Raw genomic sequence first — 24,912 nt, 5'->3', positions numbered from 1 at the left:
GCGGCGGCTGTTTGGCGCGCTCGCCGAGGCGGCGGGGGCTGCCATGTACGACCGGCTCATCGGCCTGTTAGCGGACCGCCTGCCCGAGCACATTGTCCTGCGGCGCGGGCCCCAGCCGGGTGGCGGCCAGGGGTGGGACGAGCTGGACAGGCAGGCGGCGCTGATGGCCAAGGCGCGCGTGCTGGTGCGGCAGCGGCCGATCCGCGTGCGGTTGGAAGTCGACCAGCAGCAGCAGCAGCAGCACCAGCAGCAGCAGCAGCAGCAGCAGGGGCGGCCAGTGGCGTTGGTGATTGAGGAGGTCGGGCTGCAGTCGGTCGCTGACGTGCTGCGGCGGGACGCGGAGGGCGGCGGCGGCGGCGACCTGGAGGCCCTGCTGCGGCGCCAGGCGCCGCCCCCCGCGCGGCATCAGCAGCCGCGCGGCGGCGCCGGCCGCGCGGCGGCGGGCGGGCGGGCGGCGGCACCGCAGCTGAGTGTGGCGGAGGTGCTGGCTGACGCGTGGCAGGAGGACAGCGACGTCAACGCGCAGTTGGGGGCGCTAGTGCACTTGTTCGGGGAGGCGCTGCTGGCGCAGCTGCCCCTGGGGGAGCTGCCGTCCTATGTCATGTAAAGCCGTCGAATGTCGTGTGACGCCAGCCGCTGAAGCAACCTCAAGCCCCCAGCGCATCTCAAGCGTGTGGGCTTGCGTCGAACAATTGAGTGCGCACGGCCTGCTGTTGTTATTTGTGCTGACTGTCTGTGCGGCATTTAGGCGAGAAGCAAACAGCTGCTGTGGTCTGGACCTGTCGTTCAGCGCGACCAGTGGACTGCAACGCTGCAAGCGTCTAATGGAATAGTCACTGTTGAAGTAACAGGGGCTGCTCGCAACCGCTGCAGACGTGCAGGGGGGATCCTGCAGTGTTCAGTCGGGCCTGGATAGGGCGCAGGGTCTGTGATGCGTCAGCAAGTTTTACAGCTTTGATGCACTTTGGAACTTCAACCATGGGCACAAAGGATTGAAAAAAGTAGCAGCAGCAGCAGTCAGTAGAACATAAGGTTGTGTGAGAGCACTTCCCGCACATTTCTGTGCCAATCGCATGCGTTTTGGAAGTTCAAGACGACCCTTACCCTACTTGCAAAATTGGGCAGGCCATCATGTTTGTCATCTGTCACAGGCCGCCTTGGCTCAGGCAGGTTGACGGAACAAGCATGCGTTCGCATTTGTTGCAAATGTTTTTGTCTCACTCCCAAACAAGCATCAATGCACGTTGTTGGTCATGAACTGGCCGCGGCCGAGCTTGCCCAGGTCAGGGTTTTTGGCGGCCTTGGTGCTGGGGGCAAAGAGGACCACCAGGAACTCCTTCTTCTTGTGCCACGCGGGCGGCTGCGTCACCAGCATGCCGACGTGGTAGGCAGCTTTGTTTGGGGGGATGCCACCGGCGGCGGCGAGCGTGTTGGCCATCTCTGGCGTGGCGATGCCGCTGTTGTAGAGGGTCCAGATGTCGTCGAGGCTGCTGACCGTGGTGCGGAAAAGTACGGCGTCGTCCTGGTTCTGCGGCTGGCTGGGGTGCAGGCCGCTGCAGAGGAAGGGCTTCTGCCAGACGCCCAACGGGCCGGGTGCCCAGCTGCTGATGCACTTGTCGATGCCGGGCAGGCGCCTGCCAGAGTGGATGTGCATCTGGTGGAACTCGCCTGCGTTGCAAACAGGACGGTGATTGGTGGGTGCGTGGGTCGGAGGGTGGGTGGGTGCAGCAAATGGCAGGTGATACACAGGAATGGAGGGAGGGACATGGAAAATGAACAAATGAGCGGTGGAGCCAATTCGCAAGGGTTGGGCTGCACTGATCAACAACTCGGGACCTCCAACGCAAGCGGAGCCCCCTCGTGTGCTCACGGAAGTAGGGCGGGTTGATCGCCAGGGCCGCAGTGGTGACGTCATCGAAGCCGCGGTCGTAGTTCCTGCCTGTCTTCCTCACGGCCGGCAGCGAGTCGGCCCAGAACGAGGCGAACAGGTGCCCGGTGGCCTTCTGCACGGCGGGCGTGTGGACGTCCTCCAGGCCCCTCACGGGGCTGGTGGCCACCAGGATGACGTGCTTCGCGTCGTTCCTGCGCAGCGGGGCGGCGGGGGGTTGGGGGCGGGACGTCAGCAGCGCGGTCGGAGGGCGGCGCGGTCGGAGGGCGGCGCGCTTGCTCTTGGCCGCGACAGCGAGCGTCCCGGGGGCCAGCACCACAGGTGGCACCCAAGCCCTGCATGCCGAGCGGCAGTCATATGCAGCACCGCCGCAGGCCGTGGAGCCGGTGCCAGCGCACCGTTGCAGCGGCCCCAGCCCATTGACTCCCGGCCCCATGAGAGACTCACGAGTTGTCCCCGAGGTATACGTATCCGGCCTTGCAGGTCGGCTTGTCCTGGGCGGTGCCGGGGCAGCCCTCCTCGACGGCCTGCCACATCAGGCAGCCCATCTTGTCGCCCTTGATGATGGCGACGCAGGCCTTGTTGACGGGCATGTCGCAGGTTGCTGTGTGATCGTTCACGGGATCCTCCCCATAGTTAAGCGCCAGGGTTTGGCTGGGGGGAGGGCAGGAAAAGTGGGACAAGGCGGGCACGTGGCCAAGGTAAGGTGCGGTCGAGAGGCCAGAGGGGGTCACGCGCCCCAAGGGGAACCGAGAGCGCGGGTTGCGGCTAGAGGCAGACTGCTTGCAGGAGGGGGAAGAGGGTGGTGGTGTGGCGGGACAAGCGCGCCTGGGGATTGCTGGGCCCCGCACCGATGCGCAGGCGCGTGCGTGCACACGCGCCGATGTGTGGGGGCACAGCGCTGCGTCGGAAGCACTGCGTCGGACGCGCGCATTAGCAGCTCACAATTTGCCTGGAAAGCGGTCCCATTCGTTCACGCAGTCGGTATAAGACGTAGCGGGGCCCTGCAACGTGGGCCCCCGCGCCAGGCCGCTGCCTCGCGTGGTCGTCCTGGCAGAGTGGTGGTGGTGCCCTGGTGACGACGCAGGCAAGAGGGCCGCGGCCTGCCCCTGCAGGCGGGCGGTCAGGCGGCCACCGGGCTGGGCGTGGCAACCAGCGATGGCCACCACCGCTGCCAGCGCGGCGATCAGGAGCGCTTTCGCCATGAGGCGTCGGTGTCTGGTGCGGTGCTGTGCGTTTGTCAACGGATGCGGCTGGCCTTGCTTGCAATGATAAGTGTCAGGAGTGCAATAATTGTTTGTGGTGTCTCGTTCCAGTTGCAACGGCGTTTTATGCGGTTGTCCGGGCTTCAAGTCGGCCCGTTGCGAAGAGTGACCGCGCGGTCTGCGAGTTCCGTGCCTCAGTGCCATTGGTCATCCGGAGCGTTGGTCATCGCGAGTGGCAGAGCCTGATGCGCGTCCATACCACTTTCTGCACACTCCTCCTCACCCACTTCGCACAAGCTGGGTGCGTCCCATGGAAGCGTGGGGAGGGGCGGCGCAACAGCACTGGCGGCCCAGACCTTGCTTGAGGCGGGTACGGTATATGAGTCACCATACTTGTATTGTGGGAGATACGAGTGATGCGGTATGTAGGTGCAACAAGCAGCCTTGTGCGCACCGCGGAAGGTGGACGATGATGGAGGACGGGCATGTGCCACAGCGATTCAAAGTGCGTGCACACATTGTGTCGATCAGGGTTGGCAATGCTGCCTGATTTCAGTGTATTTTGTGCAACACTGGTGGGCACCACATGCATGGTGCAGTTTTGCTTGTTCAGTGCTATGCACTTGCTGCTTGGTTGCGATGACCTGCCTTTGTGATGATCCTTGGCGATCCTGCAAGCCAGAACACAAGGGTGGTGATAGAAGCGCGCTATTATGGCTCTTTTCAACTACATTTTGGTCTGGGGGGTGCGCATTTTTGCTTCAGACCATCAAGACCATCAGCACCATCACCGACCATCAGAGCGCGTAGATACTGCTTTTTCAGGTGTCTGGAGATGCATCAAACGCACTTAGGTATCTATAATATGCTTCGTAGGCCCCATGGGGGCGCGGGGAGACGTCCACGAGTTGCCCGCGCAATCCACCACGAGCGATCTCTACTGAGCGCGATCACGAAAGACGCCGCTTGCTGTGTTTTGCCGCTGCAAATAAATCTAATACGTATTTTATACTGTCATAAAGGGTCCAGGGCAGGTAAACATGGCAAAAGGCCCATGCAGTAGGCCTGATGGTGCTTGATGGTCGGCTTGATGGTCGGCATTGTCCCTGATGGTCTTGATGGTCCGCTGCAACACCCCACCACCAAAACGTAGTTGAAAAGAGCCATACCCTCTAGAATGCTCATGTACAATGACCACGTGACTCTACACTTGCACGCCAAGCAGGAGGCCCGGGCATGAGTGAGTTGTGGATAAGTCGTGCGTCGTGTGAAGGTGGTGAGAAGCAGCATCGACTGCTGCCACGTCAATCACACGAATAGTTTTCCTTGGACTTTGATGATCATCCAGGCGGAAGGTGTTGTGTAAATTGCTGCGCTGGTGTGAAACCGCTCAAAATGCAAAATACGAGCCTCGCCTAAGGCTTTAGATCCGGAGGAGTGTTTCGTAATCAGTGAAAAATTATGATAGAGACTGCACCAGCAACGCCTCGCGACAGGCAGGGCGCGGCGGCGGCAGCGAAGCTCAAGGCGTTGCGCGATGGTGGGGTCGCTCTCACGGAAGCGCAATTGCGCGAGCTGGTAGGCTGAAACAACCATGCCCAAACTTCCAGCATGATCATGTTTAAGTCGAAGCGGGGTGGGTTAGTAGTGCAGGGTGGGTTAGTAGTGCCACATGCAGCATCTCCAGGCCCCAGTGCACACACCAGCTGCTGCGCATCGTGCATGATGCAAGCAGGCCGCTCTTGCCCCCCGCGCAGCCCCTGCTGGTGAAACAATGTTGTGTGGAGGAGCTGGTGAGCCTGAGTCCCGCTCCCGCCGCACCTATGCGGTTTCTGGGGGCTGCGCAGCTGGAAACTCTGCCCTTGGTGCAGCGGCTGGCCGCCGCACAGGTTTGCTGGCTTCAAGTCTCATCCACGCCCTGCTCCATGCTTGCCAAGCAGTGTGGGTGCAAATGTGGCTGGTTCATGTGCAAAAATACTGATTCAGTGCCTGCTTGACGTATAATCTGGCAACATGCGTCTCCAATGGGCCCAACAGTGCGCATCCTGCCTGCTCGCAAATGCTTGGTTGGGCTGGGACGGATTTGCTGCGTGCTTGTTTGCTTCGAGCGCAGGCCCTCATCTGCAGCATCTCCTACAACCACACTGGGGCCACGTACTTTGATTTGTCCAAGAAGAGGCCCTTCTGCAGCATATTGGAAACTGGTGCGTGCATGTACTGGGGCTCATGACTGTGCAGGCTTGCAGCAATTTGAAGCATGTGCAGCCTGACTGTGGAGCACGCAAACCACCTGCTCGGCGAGCCAGAAGCCTGCAAGCCACCCTTCAGATGTTGCTACTTGATGCACCCAACTGCCGCAGCCCGGGACATCCTGAGGGAGCCGCTGCCCATCAAGTGTGTCGAGGCGACGTTTGTGGCACTGCTGGTGACATGCGGCTGGCGCGACCTCGACCGCGTCGCCGTGGGCTTCAAGAGCAGGGCGGCCGATGGTCAGGTGCGGAAGGGCATTGCAGCAGCATTGCAACGGCGTAAACTTTACTATTGCCCCAAACTACCAGCGGTGGCTTGAGAAGCTGAGGTGAAACGGCCAACGCACACAGCACGGATGAAATGTTCTCCCAAAACATTTTACAGACATGCCTGCCCTCCCCGGTGCTAATTGTGAGCAGTGCTACCGCCACATCGTGCTCGCCGTGCGCGACACCTCATCCGGTCTCTGGGGCGCCCTCGGGCTCAGCCGCCGCCGCGAGCTGATGGACAAGCCGCTGAGGCACTCCAGCCTTTCGGCGCTGGTTGGCGATTTCGTGGCCGCCTACGCGCTGTGGGGCCACGAGGTGCTGAAGGTCCGCGTGGGGCTGCCGGCTCCCCACGAGGCGGCGTGCAACAAACATGTGTGTTGGAGGTGCGCGGGTTGATGACACATGCGTCCATGCGAGCGGGCACGGGTGCCGTAGTCATGCTGCAATTACAGCAAGACATGCACGCAATGTGAATGTTTGATCTGTTGCATCAAAACAAGGCTTGAGGTTGTATTCAGTCACCACTGCTCCTCGGTTGCTCGGCAAATTTTTGCAGGTACATATCAGTCGACCTGCCAAAGAGGGGCTGGCCCAAGGCCGCCGCAATTCTGGACGAGCACGCAGCACGGCTTAAGGAGCTCCAGGATAGGTACGCGCTGGCAGCTGCCGCCGTCGCTGCAGCTGCGGCGACTGCTGGGGCGGCAGCGGCACGAACAGCGGCGGCAGGGGTGGCAGTGTCAGGGGCACGGGCACAGCAGCCCGTGGCAGTGGTTGGGGATGGCAGCGTGCGAGGCAGCCTTGCGCAGCTGTCCGTACGGCTGCCCGAAGGCAGGCATGCAGGGCCGGAGGTGTCTGCACCGCCAGGCAAGAACTCCCTGCCTGGGACAAACCATCTGGGTGCCCGACAACAGCAGTCGCAGCTGAATGGCCGGCTGGCAGTATCCGTCAAGCATGCCGACCAAGTTCAGCGGCAGGCGATCAAGCCTGGCACCCTGACATCGGCGGAGTGTGGCGCCAGCGCGATGGCTGCCACCCTCAGCCCAGGAAGCAGCGCAAAAGAGGCAGCAGCAGCGGTTAGGGCAGGACCCGCCGCAGCCCCCACATCGCCAGGGCGCTGTGCAAGCAGCAGCAGCAGCAGCGAGGATGAAGACAGTGGGGGCGCTGATGATGACTTTGGCTCTGACAGTGAAAAGAGTGCCGACAGTGTTGTCGTGGTGCTGCGCTCGCCGCGCCGCAGATGAGCGGGTGCAAAGCTCGCTAGAAGGCCATCAGCGATCGCAGCAAGCCTGCTTGTGCCCCTGCCTGTCAAGTTCTAGCGTCAGCTGTTGTGGAACACGGTAATACCGTAGCCCGCCAAAAGTGATCTGTTCGCACAACATTATTGCAGGTCAGTGATGTTTCAGAAAGGGACGGGCAGATTGGAACACAGGTCCTGGAACGGCGCAGGCAGTCGACATCAACACAAAGCGTCAATTCCAGTCACTCGCAGCCCCTCACCAGGATCCCTGACCTGTTGAACACAAGGGCCATGCATTGTACCACCGCGTGCAGAGGGTGCACCTGGCGCCCTACCTGGCGGTGCACATTATCTGGGGCCGAGCAGGTTGGCGAGGATCTTTGCACTCGGTGTTGACTCACCACATGGTGAACATCACCCTTTTTGAGGTGTGCACAATTTCCCAGCGTACAGGCCCGGGTGATGAGATGTAGAGCAAAAAATTATTGCCAAGAAATCTTCCAATTACGCAACAATTCGCCATTGTTCGCAAACGCCTGATCTCAGGAACCCAGCCAATACTACGTGACCGCGGACGTTACTGCGCTGGCTTAAAAACTGTGACGGCAGTGCTGGTCATACGCTGCACATCACGCAGCTGGGCCCCTTGCACATCTCTCGACGCTGCCGCCGCCGTTGAGGCGGGGTTGACGAAGCTTGCAGCAATGGGCCAAAAGTGGGACCATATCAGCCCCTATGCAAGGCGGATGATAGCAAAACAGCAGGTGTGACTAAACCAAGACGTTGAACGATCATGGAGTGCCTATCCCTGATGACGAGCGTGGCAACCTCAGTTGATCAGTGTGGACGGCCACGTGCAAGCAGCGCGGCGGCAGGCGCCTCACCCTGCCCTATATCCCTGCACCCCTTGGCGGCAGATGTTTTTTGTGGGCACGGCGCCACTGGCAGCCGAGGGCCACGTCAACCTGTCGCCGAAAGGCCACCGGGAGCAGACGTTTGCGATCTTGAGCGACAACCAGGTGGCCTACCTCGACATGACCGGCAGCGGCATCGAGACACTGGCGCACATCAAGGTGAGGGCTGCCAGGGTGGGGCAGGGCTGTCTCCATGAGGCAGCCCGGGTGTTTGCTTGGGGCTGGGGCACGGTGCCGCTGAGATTGGCGCAGCCGGCGTGCAGCTCTTCCCTCGAGAACCATTCACAGCTCAGGTGTACATACATCCAGGCGCTGCGTCTGCCAACCATCTCCCCACTGCTTCGACTCAGAAGACTCCACACCTGTTGTTTGTACCCAAAATCCCACCATGCTATCCAGGAGAACGGCCGCATCACATTCATGTTCTGCAGCTTCGAGGGTTCCCCGTGCATCATGCGTCTCTATGGCCGCGCCGTCGCCCACGAGCTTGGCACCCCTGAATTCGAAGACATCGTGGCGCGCGCCTTTCCCGCGGCCGCGCCCGTGGACGGGGACGCCGGCCCGGGCGACGCGCCCGCCGCGCCCGCCGGCGTCATCGGCCCGCACCCTGGCTTTGCGGCCGGCGCGCGGTCGGTCATCGTCGCAGACATCTACGAGGTGGCCTCGGCCTGCGGCTACGCGGTCCCGCTGATGGAGTTCAAAGAGGAGCGGGACAGCCTGGTGACGTGGAGCGCCAAGAAGGGGCAGGAGGCCATAGAAGAGTACCGGCGAGGCCATGCCACCAGCTTGGACGGCCTGCGTGGGCTGAACATTGCACCCGGGCCTGCGGTCGGAGCAACGTAACGGGCCCCACATGTTTTACTGCAGGCCGAGCTGCTCTGCTCATTCCCATCGACTTTGGCACCAGCATCACAAACGAGATCATCACCGCTGCCTTGTTTGCATTCCCAGTACAAATTACTTGAGCAGTGTTGCCCCACCTTACGTGCAACAGCAATCCTATCAACATGTTTTGACGAAAGCTTAGATGTAAGTGCGCTTGGCTGTGCAACGGCCAACCAAAGACGAGTGTAACGGCGACCTTGAAAGTTCAGTCAAGATGGTCAAATGCAAACATGTTGTTGGCCACAAGCTTAGCCCTCTGTCGTTCGCTAGAATTTTTGCTACACTCCCAGGTATAGATGTCTGCTCAGGATCTCTGTCATTTTGGGCGGCTGCACCCCCAGCCAGGCCGTGCGACGCCAGTCCAGTGCCAACTGGGCGGACCCCCGGCGTCGCGGGAGGAGGGAGCGTCCAGCGCAAAGCACCATGACAGGCCCTTCCCTCTCATAAACAGTCTCCAGATCCTGTAAACAGTTGAAGTTACCCCTCAACTCTACTAACAGAGCTAAAAATCCATCGTGCCAGCCCACAGGTCGGTCTGGCAGAGCGCAACGTGTCGCGAATCACCGCGGCATCTATGCAGCGCTCCTGTGGCGTTTCGCGCCTCGGGGTGCGCTTAGTGCCACCCCTCAGGCCCCGTTGTGGGAGAGGGATCTACATTGCTCTGCGCCCGCGATGCTCTGCCCAAGCGGCCGCAGCCGGTCCCGGGCTGGGATCGGCTCGTCACTCGTTACAAGAGCCTCGCCAAAGCTTCCTGAGCTGGTGGAAAGTTGAGGCACCCGGCAGGGACGGAAAAATACAGGAAGGGCGCCCTCAGAAGCTTGGCAAGGTCCTGGAGCTCGTGGGACAGCTGATAGGCAAGGTAAGGAGCTCTGCTGGCTTGCTGCAGCGCGCTGCAGGCAATTGGCAAGAGCGGACATGGCCGTGCTGTGTGCGTTGTCGATGCGCGCCGCTGCGCGCCCATGTGACAACGCTTTCAAAAATGATGCACGCAACGGCGGCTGCACAACGCAGGAGAAACGTCTCATGCTTGTTGCCGGCTTCTTCATGGTGAGCATTGTCAGCTTGGTTGGATGGGCGCGTTATCGCAGCAGGCGGTGCCGGCAGGCGGCGCAGCCCCACCGCCCCGAACTGGTCTGCGCCACCGCAGCTGACATGCTTAGTACGGCAGCCGCACCTGTGTGGCAAGACGTCTTGTTGTGTTGTGTGGCCTTCCAGGGATGCAGCGGCAGCACAATCAGTCACACGGCTGCTCTGAACAAGGGTCTGTTACGGCCAGCGTCACCCGGCAGCTGCACCACCTGCGCCCGCCCCTCGTGATCTGCGTCGCCGCCGCGCCCATCGCGCCTGGCGCGCAGGCGGCTGGGGCGCTGTGTGAGCTGGCGATCCCTCACTTCACCAGCAAGACCATCTTCGCCGTCAACCGCGGCGCGGCGCCCGAGGTTTTCCACTCCCACCTCCAGATGCTCGCGGCCGCTGCAGGGGGCTTTGCAGTCTTCGCGGCGCTCCGCGGCTGGCTGTTTGGCGTGCTGAACAACCGCTTCGTCTGCAACCTGCGGGCGCGGCTGTTTGGGGTGCTGATGCGGGAAGAGACGTCCTTCCACGGTGAGTGCGCGTGCTGGCGGAGGCCGTGGGGTTATGGCTGGCCTCCACAGGCGCGTCGGAGGCGGCTGTGTACCGCGCATGGATACCTCCGCATCGACAGGAGTTGTCGTGGTGGGCCACAGGAGCAGCAGCAGCAGCAGCAGCAGCGGCAGCAGCGGCGGCGGCAGCGGCAGCAGGAGCAGCAGCAGCAGCAGCAGCAGCAGCAGCAGCAGCAGCAGCAAGAACTGCAGAGCACTTTGTGTTATCGTGACTGACCCCAAGCCAGGGGTCATGCACTCAAGCCAGGGGTCATGCACTCGCTTACATCCTCGTCCTGCCCCATCCCCCGCCCCCGCCTCCCAGACGTGCACGAGCCGGGGGAGCTAACCAGCCGCCTGACCAGCGACTGCTACTCTATCAGCCGCTGCATCGCCACAAACGTCAACGTGGCGCTGCGCAACCTGCTGCAGGTCGTAGGTGAGCGGCCGGCTCTCAAGGCTGGGCCTGCATGGACGCGCGGCGCCATGCCAAGCGGCTGACAACCCGGCAGGCGGGCAGGCCACATACAGGCAGCCGTATGGAGCGCACAAGCCCGCTCAGCGGCAGCCAGGGCGCCAGTGGATTGAACTCAGATGCAGAGGGTCACTTTATGTGTGGCTCGCTGCTTACGAGCTGGGGCTGGCGATGCACAACCTCCCCTGCGTTCTCACCAGGCGGCGGCGCCATCCTCGTGTCGCTGTCGCCGCACCTGGCGGGGGCGTGCCTGTGCGTCTTCTCGGTGCTGTGGGTGGTGACGGTTATATACGGCGCCTACTCTCGCCACAGCCAGCGCGTTGTGCAGGCGAGTGCCCCAGTGCCAATCTGGGGCGGCGGTGCGGGCCCGCGCTAGTGGCTGCCGTGTGGGGCCGATGCTGGTGCGACAGCGGCCCCTCTTCCATGTTCCGCAAGGTCAGCTGGGGCATGTGTCAAGGTGTTTCTGGCAGTGGGGCTTGCTTGCAGCCAACGACGCAAGCCGCTCCGCTGACGCCGCACGCAGGACGTCCTGGCCAGCAGCAACGCGTGCGCCGAGGAGGCGTTCATGGGCAGCCGCGTTGTGCGCGCCACGGGGACGGAGGCGGTGGAGCAGCAGCGATACGGCACCTGGCTACAGTAAGTGGCTAGGATGTTCTCAACGCTTGAGCCGGCGGTGCAGCGGAGTTGCAGCAGCCGGGTGTCAAGCGCATGACAGGGCGGCCTTGCGCACAACACGCAGATGTCGCCCCGTGTCGTATGCGATCCTGCGGTCGGCGCCCTGCATGAGTGCTCTGGTTGCCCATTTCTGGACTCACCTTGCTGCCACGCATCCGTGCCGCCCTGCTCCAAGGCGGCTTTACAACATCGGGATGCGGCAGTCCGCGGCCTGGGGGCTGTACGTAGTGGCGGGCACCACGGCGCACCAGGCGTGAGTGGCTGCTTGCGGGGAAGGAGGGGGGCAAAGCTGCTTGCGGTCGACATCCTCTTGCCCCAAAGTCTTGCATGTTTCTTGAGTATGCTGCCTGACAATGCAGAATCACGGACCAAAATCTCGGCCAAACGCATACGCAGCTGCGAATGGCAGCGACATGCACCTTACCCTGAGATTTTGGCCCGCATCGTCCGCCCCCCTTGGGCGCAGGTGCGTGGCGCTGTCGCTGCTGCTGGGGGGCACCATGTGCTACCAGGGGCTGGTGACGCCCGAGCAGCTGACGGGGTTCATATTCTACGTGCAGCTCGTGACGTCATCGTCGCTCGCGGTGTGCGACCAGTACGGGGCCATCATGGAGGTGGGTGGCCGGCGGGAGGGCGGGTGAGGTGTGGCCAGTGGGATGGGCGGTGGCGTGGCTGGTGGGGTGGGTCGTTGGGTGGGTCTGCGCAGCGTGGCATACTGGTGGCTGTTGCATCGGCTGCATGCATACACGCAGGAAGACCCTGGCTCCCAACGCCCTCATCCCTGCACCACCCCGCCTGACTGCGCCCCCAACTACCACCCACCCACCTGCGCCCCCCCCCCAGGCCGTGGGCGCCAGCGAGCGCGTGCTGGAGCACCTGTCGGACCCGCCCGCCCCCCAGATTGCGCCCGGCATCGTGCCCAAGGCCGGCTTCAGCGGCCGCGTCGAGCTCCGGGGCGTCGGCTTCAGGTGCGGCCGGCAGGCGCCCCGAAACGCGCAAGGCGCCCCTGTTTGACCCTTACCCCCAAGCCGGCGCGCGGGTGTCGTGCGGAGAGAGCCTTGCAGGTGCAGGCCTCCTTTGCATGCACTCATGCAGCCTGACCTCCAGTTTCCATTCCGATGATCCTTCCGATCACCCCCACCGCGCCTGCCGCGTGGCGTCGCGGCTGCTTTTGGTCGGGTGTCCACGCAGGTACCCCAACAGGCCGGAGGTGCAGGCGCTCAAGGACATTGACATGATCCTGCAGCCCGGCAGGTGCGGCCCTTCGCAACCACCTCCGGCGCCGACGCCGCAGCCGCCGGGCGCCAGACGCCAGCATCGTGCGCCCCGAGGCCCTGCGGCGAATTGAAGCCATACAGAGCCCGCCCCGCCTGGTGAAAGCACACGCGCCAGACAGCGGTCCGCCCCCCCTCCCCAATTCAATGGCGATTTGTCTGACCTTTTGCACTTCCCTTCACGCACGCTACCTCCTCCAACCCCCTCTCCCAGGCTAACGGCGCTCGTCGGCCTGAGCGGCAGCGGCAAGAGCACGCTGGTGGCGCTGCTGCTGCGGCTGTACGACCCGACAGAGGGCGCGATCCTGCTGGACGGCCAGGACCTGCGGAGCCTCGACGCCGCCTGGTTCAGGAGCCAGATAGGGGTCGTGTCGCAGGTGGGGGGCGCAGGGGGGGGGGCATCGCGTGCAGGGGTGGGCGCAGGGGCACCCTGCGGTGCTGTGGTGAGGCTGGCGGAGGGGCGGGCGGGAGGCGGCTCGGTTGCACTTACAGATGGGGATGGATGCGGCGGCAAGGGCAGGAAGGGCGCCTTGCCGCCAGAGGGGGGCGGCAAGGGAAAGGAGAAGTGCAGCCCCTGGCGGCTTGATTCAAGCCTGCAGCCGCTGCCGCTGCCGCCCTGTGGCGTTTTGCGCGGCCCCTCTTGACCTCTGCTTCTTCAACGCGCCCCTCCCCGCCCCCAGGAGCCCAAGCTGCTGTCCCTTGACATCAGCAGCAACATCCTCTACGGCTGCCCCTGGCCCGCGACACAGGTGCGGCCCGCTCGGTTGCCTGCCGCCACCATGTCCCAGGTGCATGCAACGCACCGTGGGCGATACGGCCTCGCCCTCCCCGCCCTCAGCCCCATGGCGGCCACGCGGGCACCTGCGCGAATCCCCCGGCCCCACGTCTCTGCACCTCCTGCGCGTCCTCGTTTGTACGCGCACCGCCCTCAAAGGCGGACGTGGAGGCGGCAGCCAAGGAGGCCAACGCGCACGAGTTCATAACGGGGCTGCCTGACGGCTACAGCACTAAGGTCACCGACAAGTGAGCATGCATCAAAAACGGGTGCTTTCGGCTTGATGGCTCTTGCCCTCACTCTCAAGGTCGTCTTTCTAGTCAATATGAAGCTGTGCCTGCACAAAGCTGCCCCGCAGGCCGATCGGCGCGGGCCAACGGTGCCCGGGCTGTGGTGCTCACTGCCCCGGCCCTCCTTGCTGTGCGGCCCCCCGCAGGCTGCTGTCTGGCGGCCAGCGCCAGCGCATCATCCTGGCGCGCGCCCTGCTGCGGCGACCGCGGCTGCTCGTGCTGGACGAGGCCACCAGCGCCCTGGACGCGGGTGGGCGGGGCGGCGCGCGCGGCGCTCCGCCTGGGGGCCTCGTCGAGGAGATGGGCGGGTCCTGCGCGCTGTGCAGACGCTTTGTTGCGTGTGTGAGCGCCCCTGCGCTGGTCGTCGCGCTGTCACTTTAGCCCCTCGCATTCTCTTGAGCGCACACCACACCACGCACTTTTGATATCATACACAAACACTCACACAACCCACACACGCCCCCTGCCCCTGCGACTTCTCAGAGTCTGAGGAGCGGGTACAGCAGGCGCTCGACCGCGTCATGCAGGTGCGTCAACGCCACCACCCAGCACCAGCCCTTGTTGCTTGGCCCCACACGGTTGCACCTTCAGCGTCAGGCGCACGTGGAAGGAATAGCGCCTGCCCTCCCATGTATGCGTGTCAGCCTTGAATCTGAGGCTGCTGCGACCCTCATTTGCACGACTCCTCACGCTATATCCTCAGGACCGCGGCCGCACGGTGCTGGTGATCGCGCACCGCCTGAGCACAGTGCGCAACGCGGATCGCATCGTCGTGCTGGACAGGGGAGAGGTGCGCGGCCCAACCGACGGGCGGGGCAGGCGGGGCGTGCTGCGGCCCGCAAGGCGAGGGCAGGGCGCGTCGTGGCGGCTGCCGACGCAGCAGCAGCGCGCAGAGTGTGGCGCGCCGCCGCCGCCAGCCCTGGGCCGCTCTTGAATTCTTGTCAACAGGCCAAAGTTCTTACATCCCTTGGCTGCCAAGCCTGCTGTGCGCATCGCTGCGCACCTGCCTTGAACGTCACTCCCCGCGCGCGTGCACGCACGTGCGGGCACACACACACACACACACACACACACACATGTACACACACAAAAACAAACACACGCTTGTGCACACACACCGACGACCCTAGATCGCGGAGCAGGGCACCCACAAGGAGCTGACGGCTCTGAAGGGCATCTACTATTCCCTGGTCAGGCGCCAGCAGAAGGGCCTCTCGCCCTCAGACCAGGACCTCAGGTGTGTATGTGTGTGGGTGGGCGTGTGTGTCTGTGTGTTTGCAAAGGCGGGACGCACAGTTGCGCAGCATCCGCAGTGCCTCCACGAGCGCAGGGGTGGACTTCTCGCATAATTGGACGTGTTTATCAACTCGTCACCCCAGCACCCCTGCCAACAGCTCGTGTCCTCGAGCTCGGCTAAACCCCTTCGCTGATGTCATCGTGACACCACCTCGCAGCCCGATGCACCCTCCGCTGATGTCGTCCTTTGAGGAAGACGGCTACGACGGCGGCGGCCGCGACGGCGCCCGCTCAGCGGCCGCGGCAGCGGCCGCCAGCATGGACGGCCAGGCCCCCCTTAACGGGAACGGCCAGGCCTCCGCCAACGGGAACAGCAAGCCGCTGCCGCCGCTGCCCAACATGCCGGGCGAGCGGCCTGATGCAACGCCGGCGCCGGAGGCGATGGCGGCGGCGGCGGGGGCGGCGATGGGGCTCGGGCCGGATATGGTGGTGGCGGTCGCCAGGGCGGACGCGTCGACCGCAGCCAAGTGACGCACACACTGCCAACAGCTGGTGTGTGCGGCGCAAGCAGCTGCAAGTGAGCCGCCCCTGCCGGCCACGCGGCCGGCCGTGTTACAGCGCGGCTCCGGCCCCGGCCAACTCTTGGGGCGCGTCGGGCGTACCTTGCGAGCGCCAGGCCCGCGTGGCATGCTTCGCTGTTGGGTGCCCGGCATTGTACCAAACCCAACCAATTGGGCCCCTTGAGGATTTCTGCCTCCGCCCAGATTCTGCACTGCTAGCCAGCCAGCTAGCTAGCCAGCGTGGGGCCCCTCGGGCCCTCGACCCTGTTTTTGCTTTGCACACGCGGTTGACGAGTCGCGCCGCCCATGCAGAGGCGAGCGGCGCTTAGGCAGCTGCCCGCAGCTGAAAGCGTGAGTGGCAAGAACGCCTGCACTGCGCATCGCGCGGCTGTTGTGGCCCGGTCGGCCGAGCGCCGGCATGCGCTCCGCGTATGGCGCGGAGCGTGACTTGCGCGTCTCTGCTCTCCCATTATCAACAATGCGCGAGATCCTACAACTCGCCAGAAGATTCCCAACGCAAGTGTGCGCGCAAGACTGGAGAGCAGGTGGCTCAGCGCACGGTCACAGCCTCGGCGGCAGCCGGGCTGGCCGGCCGTGCGGCCAACCTAGAGATGTGACCCCCCCTCCCCTCGGCAGCCGCAGAGGTGACTCTGTGTGCGACCGACTGCGTTGCCCAGGGCCCGCGGCCGCCTGAGCAGCCGCTGCCCTGGCAGATCCCACGGGCACAGGCGTGTGTCTCCGTTGCCTATTTGGCGAGCCGGCATGCGCTGCGAAGCCACTGCCTTTGACCGGCCATCTTTACGTTTTGCGCCCTCTGTGTGTGCTCGCGTGCTGCAAAGCACGGCCCGATGTCTTCGAGAGCCCAAATTCCCGCTTGATTCCTGGTGGTAACACGAGGAGCTTTTGGGCTGATAAGCTAATCGGGCTACTACAGGTTTACAGCCGGATGAGTTCGCAGAAACACACACGCAGGTGTTGCCTTGCAGGCCTCATGTGCGCAAGCGCGGTCACCATCCATGCGGCAGCAGCCCTGCCAACTTGCAGCAGCAGCACCCCAGTTCCAGACGAATTCGGGGCCCAGGTGCATTGTCGTGGTCACACATTGACCCTGGTCAACAGCAGCCCGGTTGTTGTTAGCTCTATTGTCCGCAGGGTGTGGTGCACGATCAGAACCATATCTGGCAGGCTACATCAACGCCATGCCTCATGGGCCAGAGACCGTGCGGCAGCGCGTCAAGCCTGATCAAAAGCAGTGACCCAAGTCTGGTCATGGTCTCGAGGGTCAAATCAGATGTCCGTCGCATGGCACAATTAATACTCACACTTTTTTCTCCTTCCTGCGAACCTCTCATATAAAATCACTCGCAATGAGCATTCTGCTACCACAAACGGGAGTGGCGCCCCCCCGCCCCAGCGGTGCGCGAATCGCTATGAAGCATTCATTTAATTTCCATGCGTGCCCCTCACAGACTCGCTCTCGCTGCGTGCGCAGGGCGCGTCAACCCCGCGGCGCGCCACAAGCCGCTTGTGCATGCCGCATCGTCTGGCGACGCGGCTGCGGAGACGGCCAAGTGGGTGGCAGCTGTCGGGCCTGAGCATGTGTGTTAGGGCTGCATTGTAGCTCTGCCAGCCCCAGGCTCATGCATAGTGCTGCCTGCCTAGGCTGTGGCTGCCTGTTTGCATAACCACGGAGGAGAAATAGCACAGCAATAGTGCGCCCCGCGCCCCTTCTTTGCTTTGTTGCAGGCCCTCGCGCGGCGTTCTAATATTGCCAGGCCTGGGAAACAATGCAGCCGACTACGGGCCTTTGGCAGCCAGCCTCAAGGCGCGGGGTCTGGGTGTCGCTGTGGCGGGCGTCTCCCGCCCGGACTGGTCGCGCAACGCGGCCGCGCTCACGGACGGCAACTGGTGGCGGGGGACGCTGAAGCCGCGGCCGGCGGTGGACTGGTGCGCGGGTGCACCGACGGCCTGGGGGCCGCTGCGCAACGGGAGCCCTGGACTGTTCTTTGAGCGGCTGGGACTGGAGGCTGCGGGAGTTTTGAGCAAACCCTGCTCGACGGGCACAGGCCCCCAGTGCGGCTTCGAGAAGCAGCAAGACACATGCAGCAATCTAGCTGCACGGCTATGGCGTATTGGAAGCAACGAAGCTCAGAAGAGCCGTCCCTGCGTTGCGGTGTGTGGTCTGTTGATCTCGGAATTCAAATTGACAGGTACCTGTCAAAGGTCGAGACGGCGCTGGACCATTTGAAGCGCGAGGTCGACGGCGCACCCATCACCATCCTTTCGCACTCGGTGGGCACGCGTGCACGGCGCGCTCTGCATGCTGCGCAGGCGCTCAATAAGCTACGGCACTTGCAGCGGCGGATGCTTGCGCAGTCGTGGTTGTCAAACAGGAGGCCGACGGGAATGCCCTGGCCCTGCTGTGCGGTTGCTAGGCCCCGCACTGGAGAGTTGGGCCCTCGCAGCCGCATGATGTGCATGGCATGGCGCACCAAGTTTGAGAAGCTCGATCTGGTGCACTTGGCGCCTCCCCCACGCCCAACAGGCCGGCGGGTGGCTCGGGCGCGTGTTTATGAAGGTGGGGGCAGCTGGTCGGCTGGTTGGGCGACGGCTGACCCTTACGAGCGCACGGCCTTGCTGTCACCAGCAACCGAGGGTGAAGCGACGCGTTGCATGTGGATGCTGGTGCCAGGTGGTGCAAGTCGCTGTCGCCACGACTTCGTATGACTGTGCCGCACCTGCAGGACTTTGGTACGACCGGCATCGATCGCTTCGTCTCCCTGGGCTCGCCCCACGCACCGCCGCCGCCGGGCGCGACGGGGGTTGTCGACCAGACGCGCGGCATCCTCACGTACTGCTCGGATAACTTCCCTGGCGCCTTCCACCCGGAGGTGCGACCCAGGGGCGCTAGGCAGCTGCGGTCCTGTCGCCCACTGCGGTGCACGGCATTGTGTAGGCAGAGGGGATGGGGTCTCAATCCAGGCCCCGTGCCAGCCACCATGTGCAGACCGCCAACCTGGGATGACTAGCCCGGCCCGCATGCGCGCACGCGCACGCATACACCCACATGCCCACACACACATGCACTCACACGCACACACACTCACAGACGCGCGTGCAAACACACACGCACACACACGTGCACGCGTGCACACTCGCACACACGCACACACACACACACACACACACACATACTCACACATGCGTGCACACACACTCACATGCATACATGCACGCGTTCATGCGCTCACTCACACAACCATGCATGCGCGTACGAATGCGCAATCTTCATCACCGCCGTCCCGCCAGGTCCGTTATGTCACAGTCGCGGGGCGCTACATCAAGGGTGTGCCCTTTGATGGCGAGGGATCTCTCAAGGCCAAGTTTGCGGGCGCGGGGTACCAGCAGGTGGGCACCCGACTGTTGCGCTTGGGCCCTCGAAACGCGTTGGGACGGCGACACATCCGCAGTCGCAGCCCCTGGTAACGGTTGGTTGCTGCTGAATGGTGTGCATCAGTAATCTGCCACGGGGCTCTTGTCCCATGATCTGCATACGGGCATTTACACGCGTTTTGCCTCTATACACACATTCTGTTTCGCTCTCTCTCTCCCTTTCGCTCCCTGAGACGCACTGATGCAAATGCATACGCATAAACACACACGCACGCATCCACAAACCCTCACGCGCAGCGCGCAGCGCACAGCCCACCCGCAAAACGCTGCCGCGCAACCACCTCGCCGGCCCTGTTTCGAGTCGCTGCCCCTGCCCCCGCGACACTGCGCCCAGGTCTGCGGCAGCGCCGAGGTGGAGGGGGACTTCATCGTGCCCACTCAAGCGGCCCACCTGGATGGCGCGGTCAACCTGGAGATTGACGGCGCCTTCCACTCTCCGCTGGGGGCCAAGCTCGCCTACTTTGGGCCCTGGTACGGCTCCGACGAGTTCCTGGGGGCGTGGGTGCGCTGGGTGGACAGCGACTGGGGGGCGCTATCGTCCGGGGAGGGCTGGAGCTCAGAGTCAGAGGAGGAGGGAGCCGGGCCCGCCGCGGAGATGGTGGGCGGGCCGCTGCTGGTGGGCGCGGGTGCGCCGCCGCGGGGTTGAGGGGTTGACAGCGTGGGACGGTATAGTTGGGCAGCACCTGTTGGTTGTGTCGATGCTCTTCCTTGCTGCCAGTAAGCCGTCGGTTTTGTGACTTAGGTGGTGTGAAGCAGCTGGCCTTCCTTCCACTGGCTGGCTGTGGCCCCGTTTCCCTTGAGTTTGTTGCAATACACATTTTTAACTGTGTGAGTGATTGTGAGAGCGCCGTGGCAAACAACTGTGGCATGTGATGCAAAAATGCACACGTTGTTCTGACATTTGAGAACTCTGAGGCTGAACAGTTTGAGACGCACGGCATCTTGCAGTGTCGCTGGGTAATGCCAATCGGGTTACGCCCAATGGGTTTTTGACATCAGCACAAGTCAGCCGCCAGCACTCAAACGCCGGCCACACTGCCAGCCTGCACAGCACTAGCATGATCGATGGCACACCTTATCGAAACATATGCCGGTTGCAGTAAGAGTGTGCTTGATCAGCTTCAATACCCAGTGCTGCTGCAATGACGCCTTCAGCCCCCAAGAGCTGCTGGGCAGGATGGCCCACCCAAGGCAGCCCTTATTGCACGGTCTTGCACGCGGGATGCACGTACGCATAGATGCAAGATGCTTGCATAGAAAACTTGCGACACAGTCATACCCATTTGCCAAACCTTGGCAGGGTACTCCCTGCAGACCTGCATATCCACATGCCTGCAGCAGGCCCAGTGCGCATTGAGGATGCAAGCTCGCCTCCGCTTGTGGCCTCAGGCACACGCAGCAAACGCTTTATGTCACAGATCAGCACGCAGGAGCGCCGGCCGCACGGGCCTGCTTACCAAGCCGCCGCGGAGCTGCACAGGTCCGTGCGCCTCGACACGTGGCCTGACTGACTGACCTGCCAGCTGCCGCCCAAACCAACCCCGGCTCTTAAGGCCGCTCCTTCAAATTGCTTGCTCGTTTATAATTCTCCACACAGCACCCAAATCTTTCAAGATGTACCGCCTAATCGTTCTCCTCGCCCTGCTTTGCAGTGCTGCCGCATCCGGGCCCACCTTCAGCCTGGTGGGCCGCAGCACCCACCTTCGCCTCTCTAGTGGCAATAACAGCATCGACGTCAGGGTTGGCAAGATCTTCGAGGCGGATGCCCAGGGAAGGCCCGTCCCCGGACACGTCCTGCCCTCCCTCGCCTCCATTCAACCCATCATAACAAACGGTGCGTCTAAGAAGAGCTTACTGTGAATTTCTAGCTTGGCTGTGAGGCCTCAAAAGGCGTGGAAACGGAGGTCAAGCTGTTGACCGCTTTGGGCTCCTCAATCGCAAGGCCTCTGGGAAGGCTGACAGCGAAGCCTTTCAAAGATTGGAGCCTTCATCTGTCACACAAATGACCCCTTTGCAGTGCAGCATCGTGCAACTGATCGAAATCACTGCAGGCGCGCTGCCGCTATTGATGATGCGCCGGAAGACAGCGGCGCGCCTAATGCAGCATTTTTGCTTGTCGCCATCAGGCCTTCGCCCACGCATGTATCCTCCCTTATGCTCCCCTCTCCACAGGCACGACCACCGTCAACGGCTCTGATGTCTCCTATGTGACTCTGAGCGTAACCAACCTGAGCTCAGTGCCGAGCTTCAGCGCCGGCTGCCCCGGCGGCGCTGCGTCTCTCGCGACCCTGCCCCTGGCCGACGCCCGCATCGACGTCACTGTGTACTACAACCTCACCCAAGACATCCAGTTCCCCTACGGCAATGGCACAAGCAACGCCACCGCCAACGGCATCAAGTGGAACATGGACGCCCAAGCCTGGTAAGAGCACGCCGGCAGCTGCGTCGCAGCTGGTCAGGGCATCAGCGCAGGGGCTGGTCAGGGCATCAGCGCGACATGCAGAAGTGCATGAGAAACGAATGTGCCATGCATGCACCACGCATCGATGCCCATGCTTGCATGTGCATGCGTGCTGCATGCATGGCAGCTGACGTGCATGTGTGCACACCTAATCTGTCCGTGCATTGCGATGACTGCTCCTCTCGTTCGCCCTCCCGCTGTACATTGTTTCCTCCGCTGCCTGCAGGCCCTTCTGTTCCGCCACCAACCAGCTCATGGTAGAGCTGCAGGTCAAGACCAGCACGGCCGACGACCAGCCCATCCTCTTTGACGACGACGCCGGTGCGAGCGCAGCCTATCTCTCTCAGGCAGGGCGGAGCGGCGCGAGATGTTTGCATGGGGTCTGTTTGTGGGCACCGCTACTTATTGCACGTGCATAAGTTGCATGCGACCTTGTGCACATCTTGATTGGCAACCTCCCGATGGTGGGCGGCCTCCAACATTCCGTTACCTCAACCAACCCCCTGATCGTCAGGTGAGGGCAACGCCACCTCTGCCAACGCGACAGTCTCCTCCCCCGCCGCAGCGTCGCCCAGCCGCCGCCACCTGCGCAGCCTGCTCAAGCAAGAGAGCCAATCCGGAAGCTCCCACGGCGCCGGCTCGCAGGTGGGCGGCGTGCGGCCTCCCAAGCCAGATGCTCCTGGGAACGGTGGCAGGCCAGACTCCAACACAAGCCCCGCCGACCCGTCCCCTGCCGACCGCCCCCAGGCCGCCTCCGGGAACGAGACCGAGGAGCCGCGCCTGGCGCGTCCCTCGCCCAACGCCCGCCCCCCGCGCCGCGAGGACCGCGGCGGCAGCCACGGCCCGCACGACCGCCCGCCGCGCCTGTTCGCCGCGCTGCTGTCGGCCGACGCGGCCGCCGCGCTCGACATCGACACTGTCGCGTACGACGCCAACGTTAACCCCACCGTCGTCTACAACGTGAGCGTCTACATGAAGCCCCAGAAAGAGACCGAGGAGGTGGAGGGCGCGCCCGTCAACATGACCAAGGTGCTCCTGGGCTTCCCCGCGTTCACCACGCTCCACTACGACCCCACCGTCGAGCTGACCACCCCCACCAACGTTGGGTACACCGTGGACAACACGACCACGACCGCGGTGGCCGCCAAGAGCGCAGCCCCGGCCGTGCGCATGGGCGTGCACGCGGCGCTCGGCGTTGTTGCAGCGCTCATGCTGCTGATCTAGTGCTCCCTCTGGGCCGTTAGAGTCTTTTCATTTACCCATGCAGGCTGCCTTTCGCAGTTCTGGGTAGTCCACTCCTGCCAGTGATTCCCATTACCTTCTAAACCTTTGATGCAAGCATGCTTGCGCAGTACAACACATTTGTGTACCAGCAGCCCATATTTCTGTTTTTCCCTTTCTTATTCAGGAGCGTTGCCACCCTTCCAGCCAGACCCCCCAACCACCACCTCGTCACCAGCAAACATGCAGCCCTCACTTACCGCACTTCGCCGGCTTGTGCTGCTATGCATGATAGCTGGTCACATGCCTTGACTTCCTGCCTGATGCAGCAACATGCAGCGTGCCGCCTGGCACGCTTGCCATGCATGCCCTCCCATTATGTGGCACTGCCCCTGCATTCAGCATTATCAGCAGGTTTTACGTGGCCACCCGCCGTTGCCAGCATGCCTGCCTGGATGCCAGCCCCGCAAGTCGTGTAAACACAGCGTGCTTACTTTGTGTTGATCGCAATATGCGCCTGGGGCAGCGAAGGCGCCAACGAGCGTCCGCCGCAAGGGCGAGGTCGAAATGACCCCCAACCAGCCACTCACGCACCCACGCGCTCAAGGGGTGTTTTTGGGGCCCACGCGGGCTCGTGTCAGAGGAGTGGTGGGCCGGATCACTCATGCAAATAAAGGGAACCACAGGGGTTGCGCTCTGAACGACGTGAGGAGCAAGGAAAGACAAGGTTGGTACAATACGCAGCATGCGCGCCTGTGGTGCCGCTGCACTCCTCATACAAGACGCGTAGTTGGTACAAAGGTCTCTTGTTCCTCTGACATCAAGTAAAGGTGTACAACGCCCCTCACTCTTCTGGTGTTCGGGACACGTGCAAGTGCTTCAATCTCAGGGCGAGCGCGCGGGCGCCGCCCGTGCACATCCCCGCGCAACGCGAAGGCGCGCTTGTGCTGCGTCCCCTCTTGTGCAGCGGCTGCGCTCGCAAACGCGCGCTCAGGTTGGCTCGTTTTGCTCCCGGGTCGCACCTCAGCTCTCCTGATCATCGATCGCAATTTTGCACCATCTCTCCACACTTCGCCACGCGTGCCCCTGCGTCCCCTCTCGGCCACAATGGCCGCCACAAACACTACCGCCGCCGCCGCAACCGACACAAAGAGGATGCGGCAGGGGTGGCGGCCATGGCAGCGGCGCGTGGGGCAGCAGGCCTGCGACGTCTCTGTGACCTCTGCTACGATATCCTCGACTCAGATCTCAGAGCTTGATGGCGCGCCGCAGGTCTGACCCGAGCACGGCGCTCTTGCCAGTGATGGCCTCCTCTATGACCGCCGCCGCCAGCAGCCCCTCCATCCGCAGCGCCGGCCGGCCACGCCCCTGCGCGCCCACGAAGAAGGTGCAGGGAAGCTGGTGCACGCCCAGGCGGCTGGAAAGCGCCTCCTCCTCCGGCGCCTCGACCTTGACAAACTCGGCGCCGGCGCCCGCGCCGCCCGCGGCGCGCAGGTCGGCGCGGGTTGCGACGAGCTGCTTAGTCAGCAGCTTGCAGGGGCCGCACCAGTGGGCGCTGAACGTGACGACCACGGGGCTGCCGGAGGACTCTGCGGCCAGCAGCAGCTCTTCGAGCTCGGCCTGTAGGGTTTTGGGCAGGGTTTGGCGGGTTGGGGCCGGACCGGGGCTGGGCAGGGTACGGGTTGTGGGGCGAGTGCTGCTGCGACGGGCAGCTGCGGCGGGCGGCAGAGCCGTCAGGAAGTCTGAGAATAATACCCTCAAGGGCGGGTCCTGCGAGCCTGCCGCAGTGTTAGCCGTGCCGCTTGTGCGCCGTCACCCTTCTGACACCCAGCCCACCTCGTTGACCTGGCGGATCTGCTCCAGCGCCTCGTCGGGACGCGGCTGCTGCTGGGGGATGAAGCGGCGCCACCACTGCGTCGTCTGTTGCTCCTGCACCTGCGTGAGCCCTGCAGCCGCAGCGGCGCGGCGCGTACTGCTGCGCGGCCCCGCTGCACCGCCTGCTGCGGCGCTGCACATGACACGCGCTGAGCGCGGCTGCCGCAGATGTTGTGGGACGTTGGTGCGCACTGCGATAGGTGCCCTCTGCTGGCCTGCAGAGACTTTCAAGTCCACGCTCGGCAACATCGCAACTGTACGTGCTGCTGCAGCTCCAGTTGGCGTGCACCCTAAATTGTACGACTTATGAACCCCCTATTTTGTGTTCGCGGTTGTAAAGATCCCCAACA

General features: G+C 63.2%; 6 protein-coding genes across 6 annotated transcripts in view; 4 read left to right on the top strand and 2 right to left on the bottom strand.

Annotated features, from left to right (window-relative positions):
* MNEG_3602 (hypothetical protein) overlaps window positions 1–607 on the top strand; it is a gene marked incomplete at both ends in the record, with an annotated part of 1,823 nt that extends 1,216 nt beyond the window's left edge. Inside the window, one exon of the mRNA XM_014047926.1 lies at window positions 116–607. Coding sequence (XP_013903380.1) covers window positions 116–607 — 492 coding nt within the window. The remainder of the gene's footprint in view (window positions 1–115) is intronic.
* A 627-nt stretch (window positions 608–1,234) lies between these two features.
* MNEG_3601 (hypothetical protein) lies at window positions 1,235–2,481 on the bottom strand (the record flags this gene model as incomplete). The annotated part of the gene is made up of 3 exons (XM_014047925.1): window positions 1,235–1,668; window positions 1,871–2,082; window positions 2,336–2,481. The coding sequence occupies 3 exons, from the start codon at window positions 2,479–2,481 to the stop codon at window positions 1,235–1,237; spliced, it is 792 nt and encodes a 263-aa protein (XP_013903379.1).
* A 2,073-nt stretch (window positions 2,482–4,554) lies between these two features.
* Window positions 4,555–8,606, top strand: MNEG_3600 (Vasohibin-2; the record flags this gene model as incomplete). The annotated part of the gene is made up of 5 exons (XM_014047924.1): window positions 4,555–4,633; window positions 5,454–5,587; window positions 5,763–5,942; window positions 7,767–7,922; window positions 8,163–8,606. 5 exons carry the CDS (start codon window positions 4,555–4,557, stop codon window positions 8,604–8,606), a joined length of 993 nt encoding a protein of 330 aa, XP_013903378.1.
* A 1,086-nt stretch (window positions 8,607–9,692) lies between these two features.
* Window positions 9,693–15,523, top strand: MNEG_3599 (hypothetical protein; the record flags this gene model as incomplete). Its single annotated transcript, XM_014047923.1, has 17 exons — window positions 9,693–9,695; window positions 10,004–10,250; window positions 10,593–10,706; window positions 10,943–11,025; window positions 11,266–11,378; window positions 11,593–11,670; window positions 11,884–12,031; window positions 12,261–12,385; window positions 12,609–12,671; window positions 12,906–13,068; window positions 13,372–13,440; window positions 13,626–13,714; window positions 13,903–14,006; window positions 14,240–14,283; window positions 14,460–14,546; window positions 14,887–14,993; window positions 15,211–15,523. 17 exons carry the CDS (start codon window positions 9,693–9,695, stop codon window positions 15,521–15,523), a joined length of 1,950 nt encoding a protein of 649 aa, XP_013903377.1.
* Window positions 15,524–16,919: 1,396 nt separating this feature from the next.
* Window positions 16,920–22,690, top strand: MNEG_3598 (hypothetical protein; the record flags this gene model as incomplete). Its single annotated transcript, XM_014047922.1, has 12 exons — window positions 16,920–16,968; window positions 17,045–17,123; window positions 17,299–17,499; window positions 17,763–17,844; window positions 18,098–18,130; window positions 18,297–18,443; window positions 18,862–18,960; window positions 19,340–19,631; window positions 21,178–21,427; window positions 21,693–21,787; window positions 21,981–22,111; window positions 22,214–22,690. The coding sequence occupies 12 exons, from the start codon at window positions 16,920–16,922 to the stop codon at window positions 22,688–22,690; spliced, it is 1,935 nt and encodes a 644-aa protein (XP_013903376.1).
* A 1,245-nt stretch (window positions 22,691–23,935) lies between these two features.
* MNEG_3597 (hypothetical protein) lies at window positions 23,936–24,703 on the bottom strand (the record flags this gene model as incomplete). Its single annotated transcript, XM_014047921.1, has 2 exons — window positions 23,936–24,307; window positions 24,524–24,703. The coding sequence occupies 2 exons, from the start codon at window positions 24,701–24,703 to the stop codon at window positions 23,936–23,938; spliced, it is 552 nt and encodes a 183-aa protein (XP_013903375.1).
* Between the last annotated feature and the right edge of the window lie 209 nt (window positions 24,704–24,912).

This window comes from Monoraphidium neglectum (genome assembly GCF_000611645.1).
Source record: "Monoraphidium neglectum strain SAG 48.87 unplaced genomic scaffold scaffold00459, whole genome shotgun sequence".
Classification (NCBI taxonomy): Eukaryota; Viridiplantae; Chlorophyta; class Chlorophyceae; order Sphaeropleales; family Selenastraceae; genus Monoraphidium; species Monoraphidium neglectum.
The sequence above is the reverse complement of the archived record's forward strand: the minus strand, read 5'-3'. Positions and strand labels throughout refer to the sequence as shown.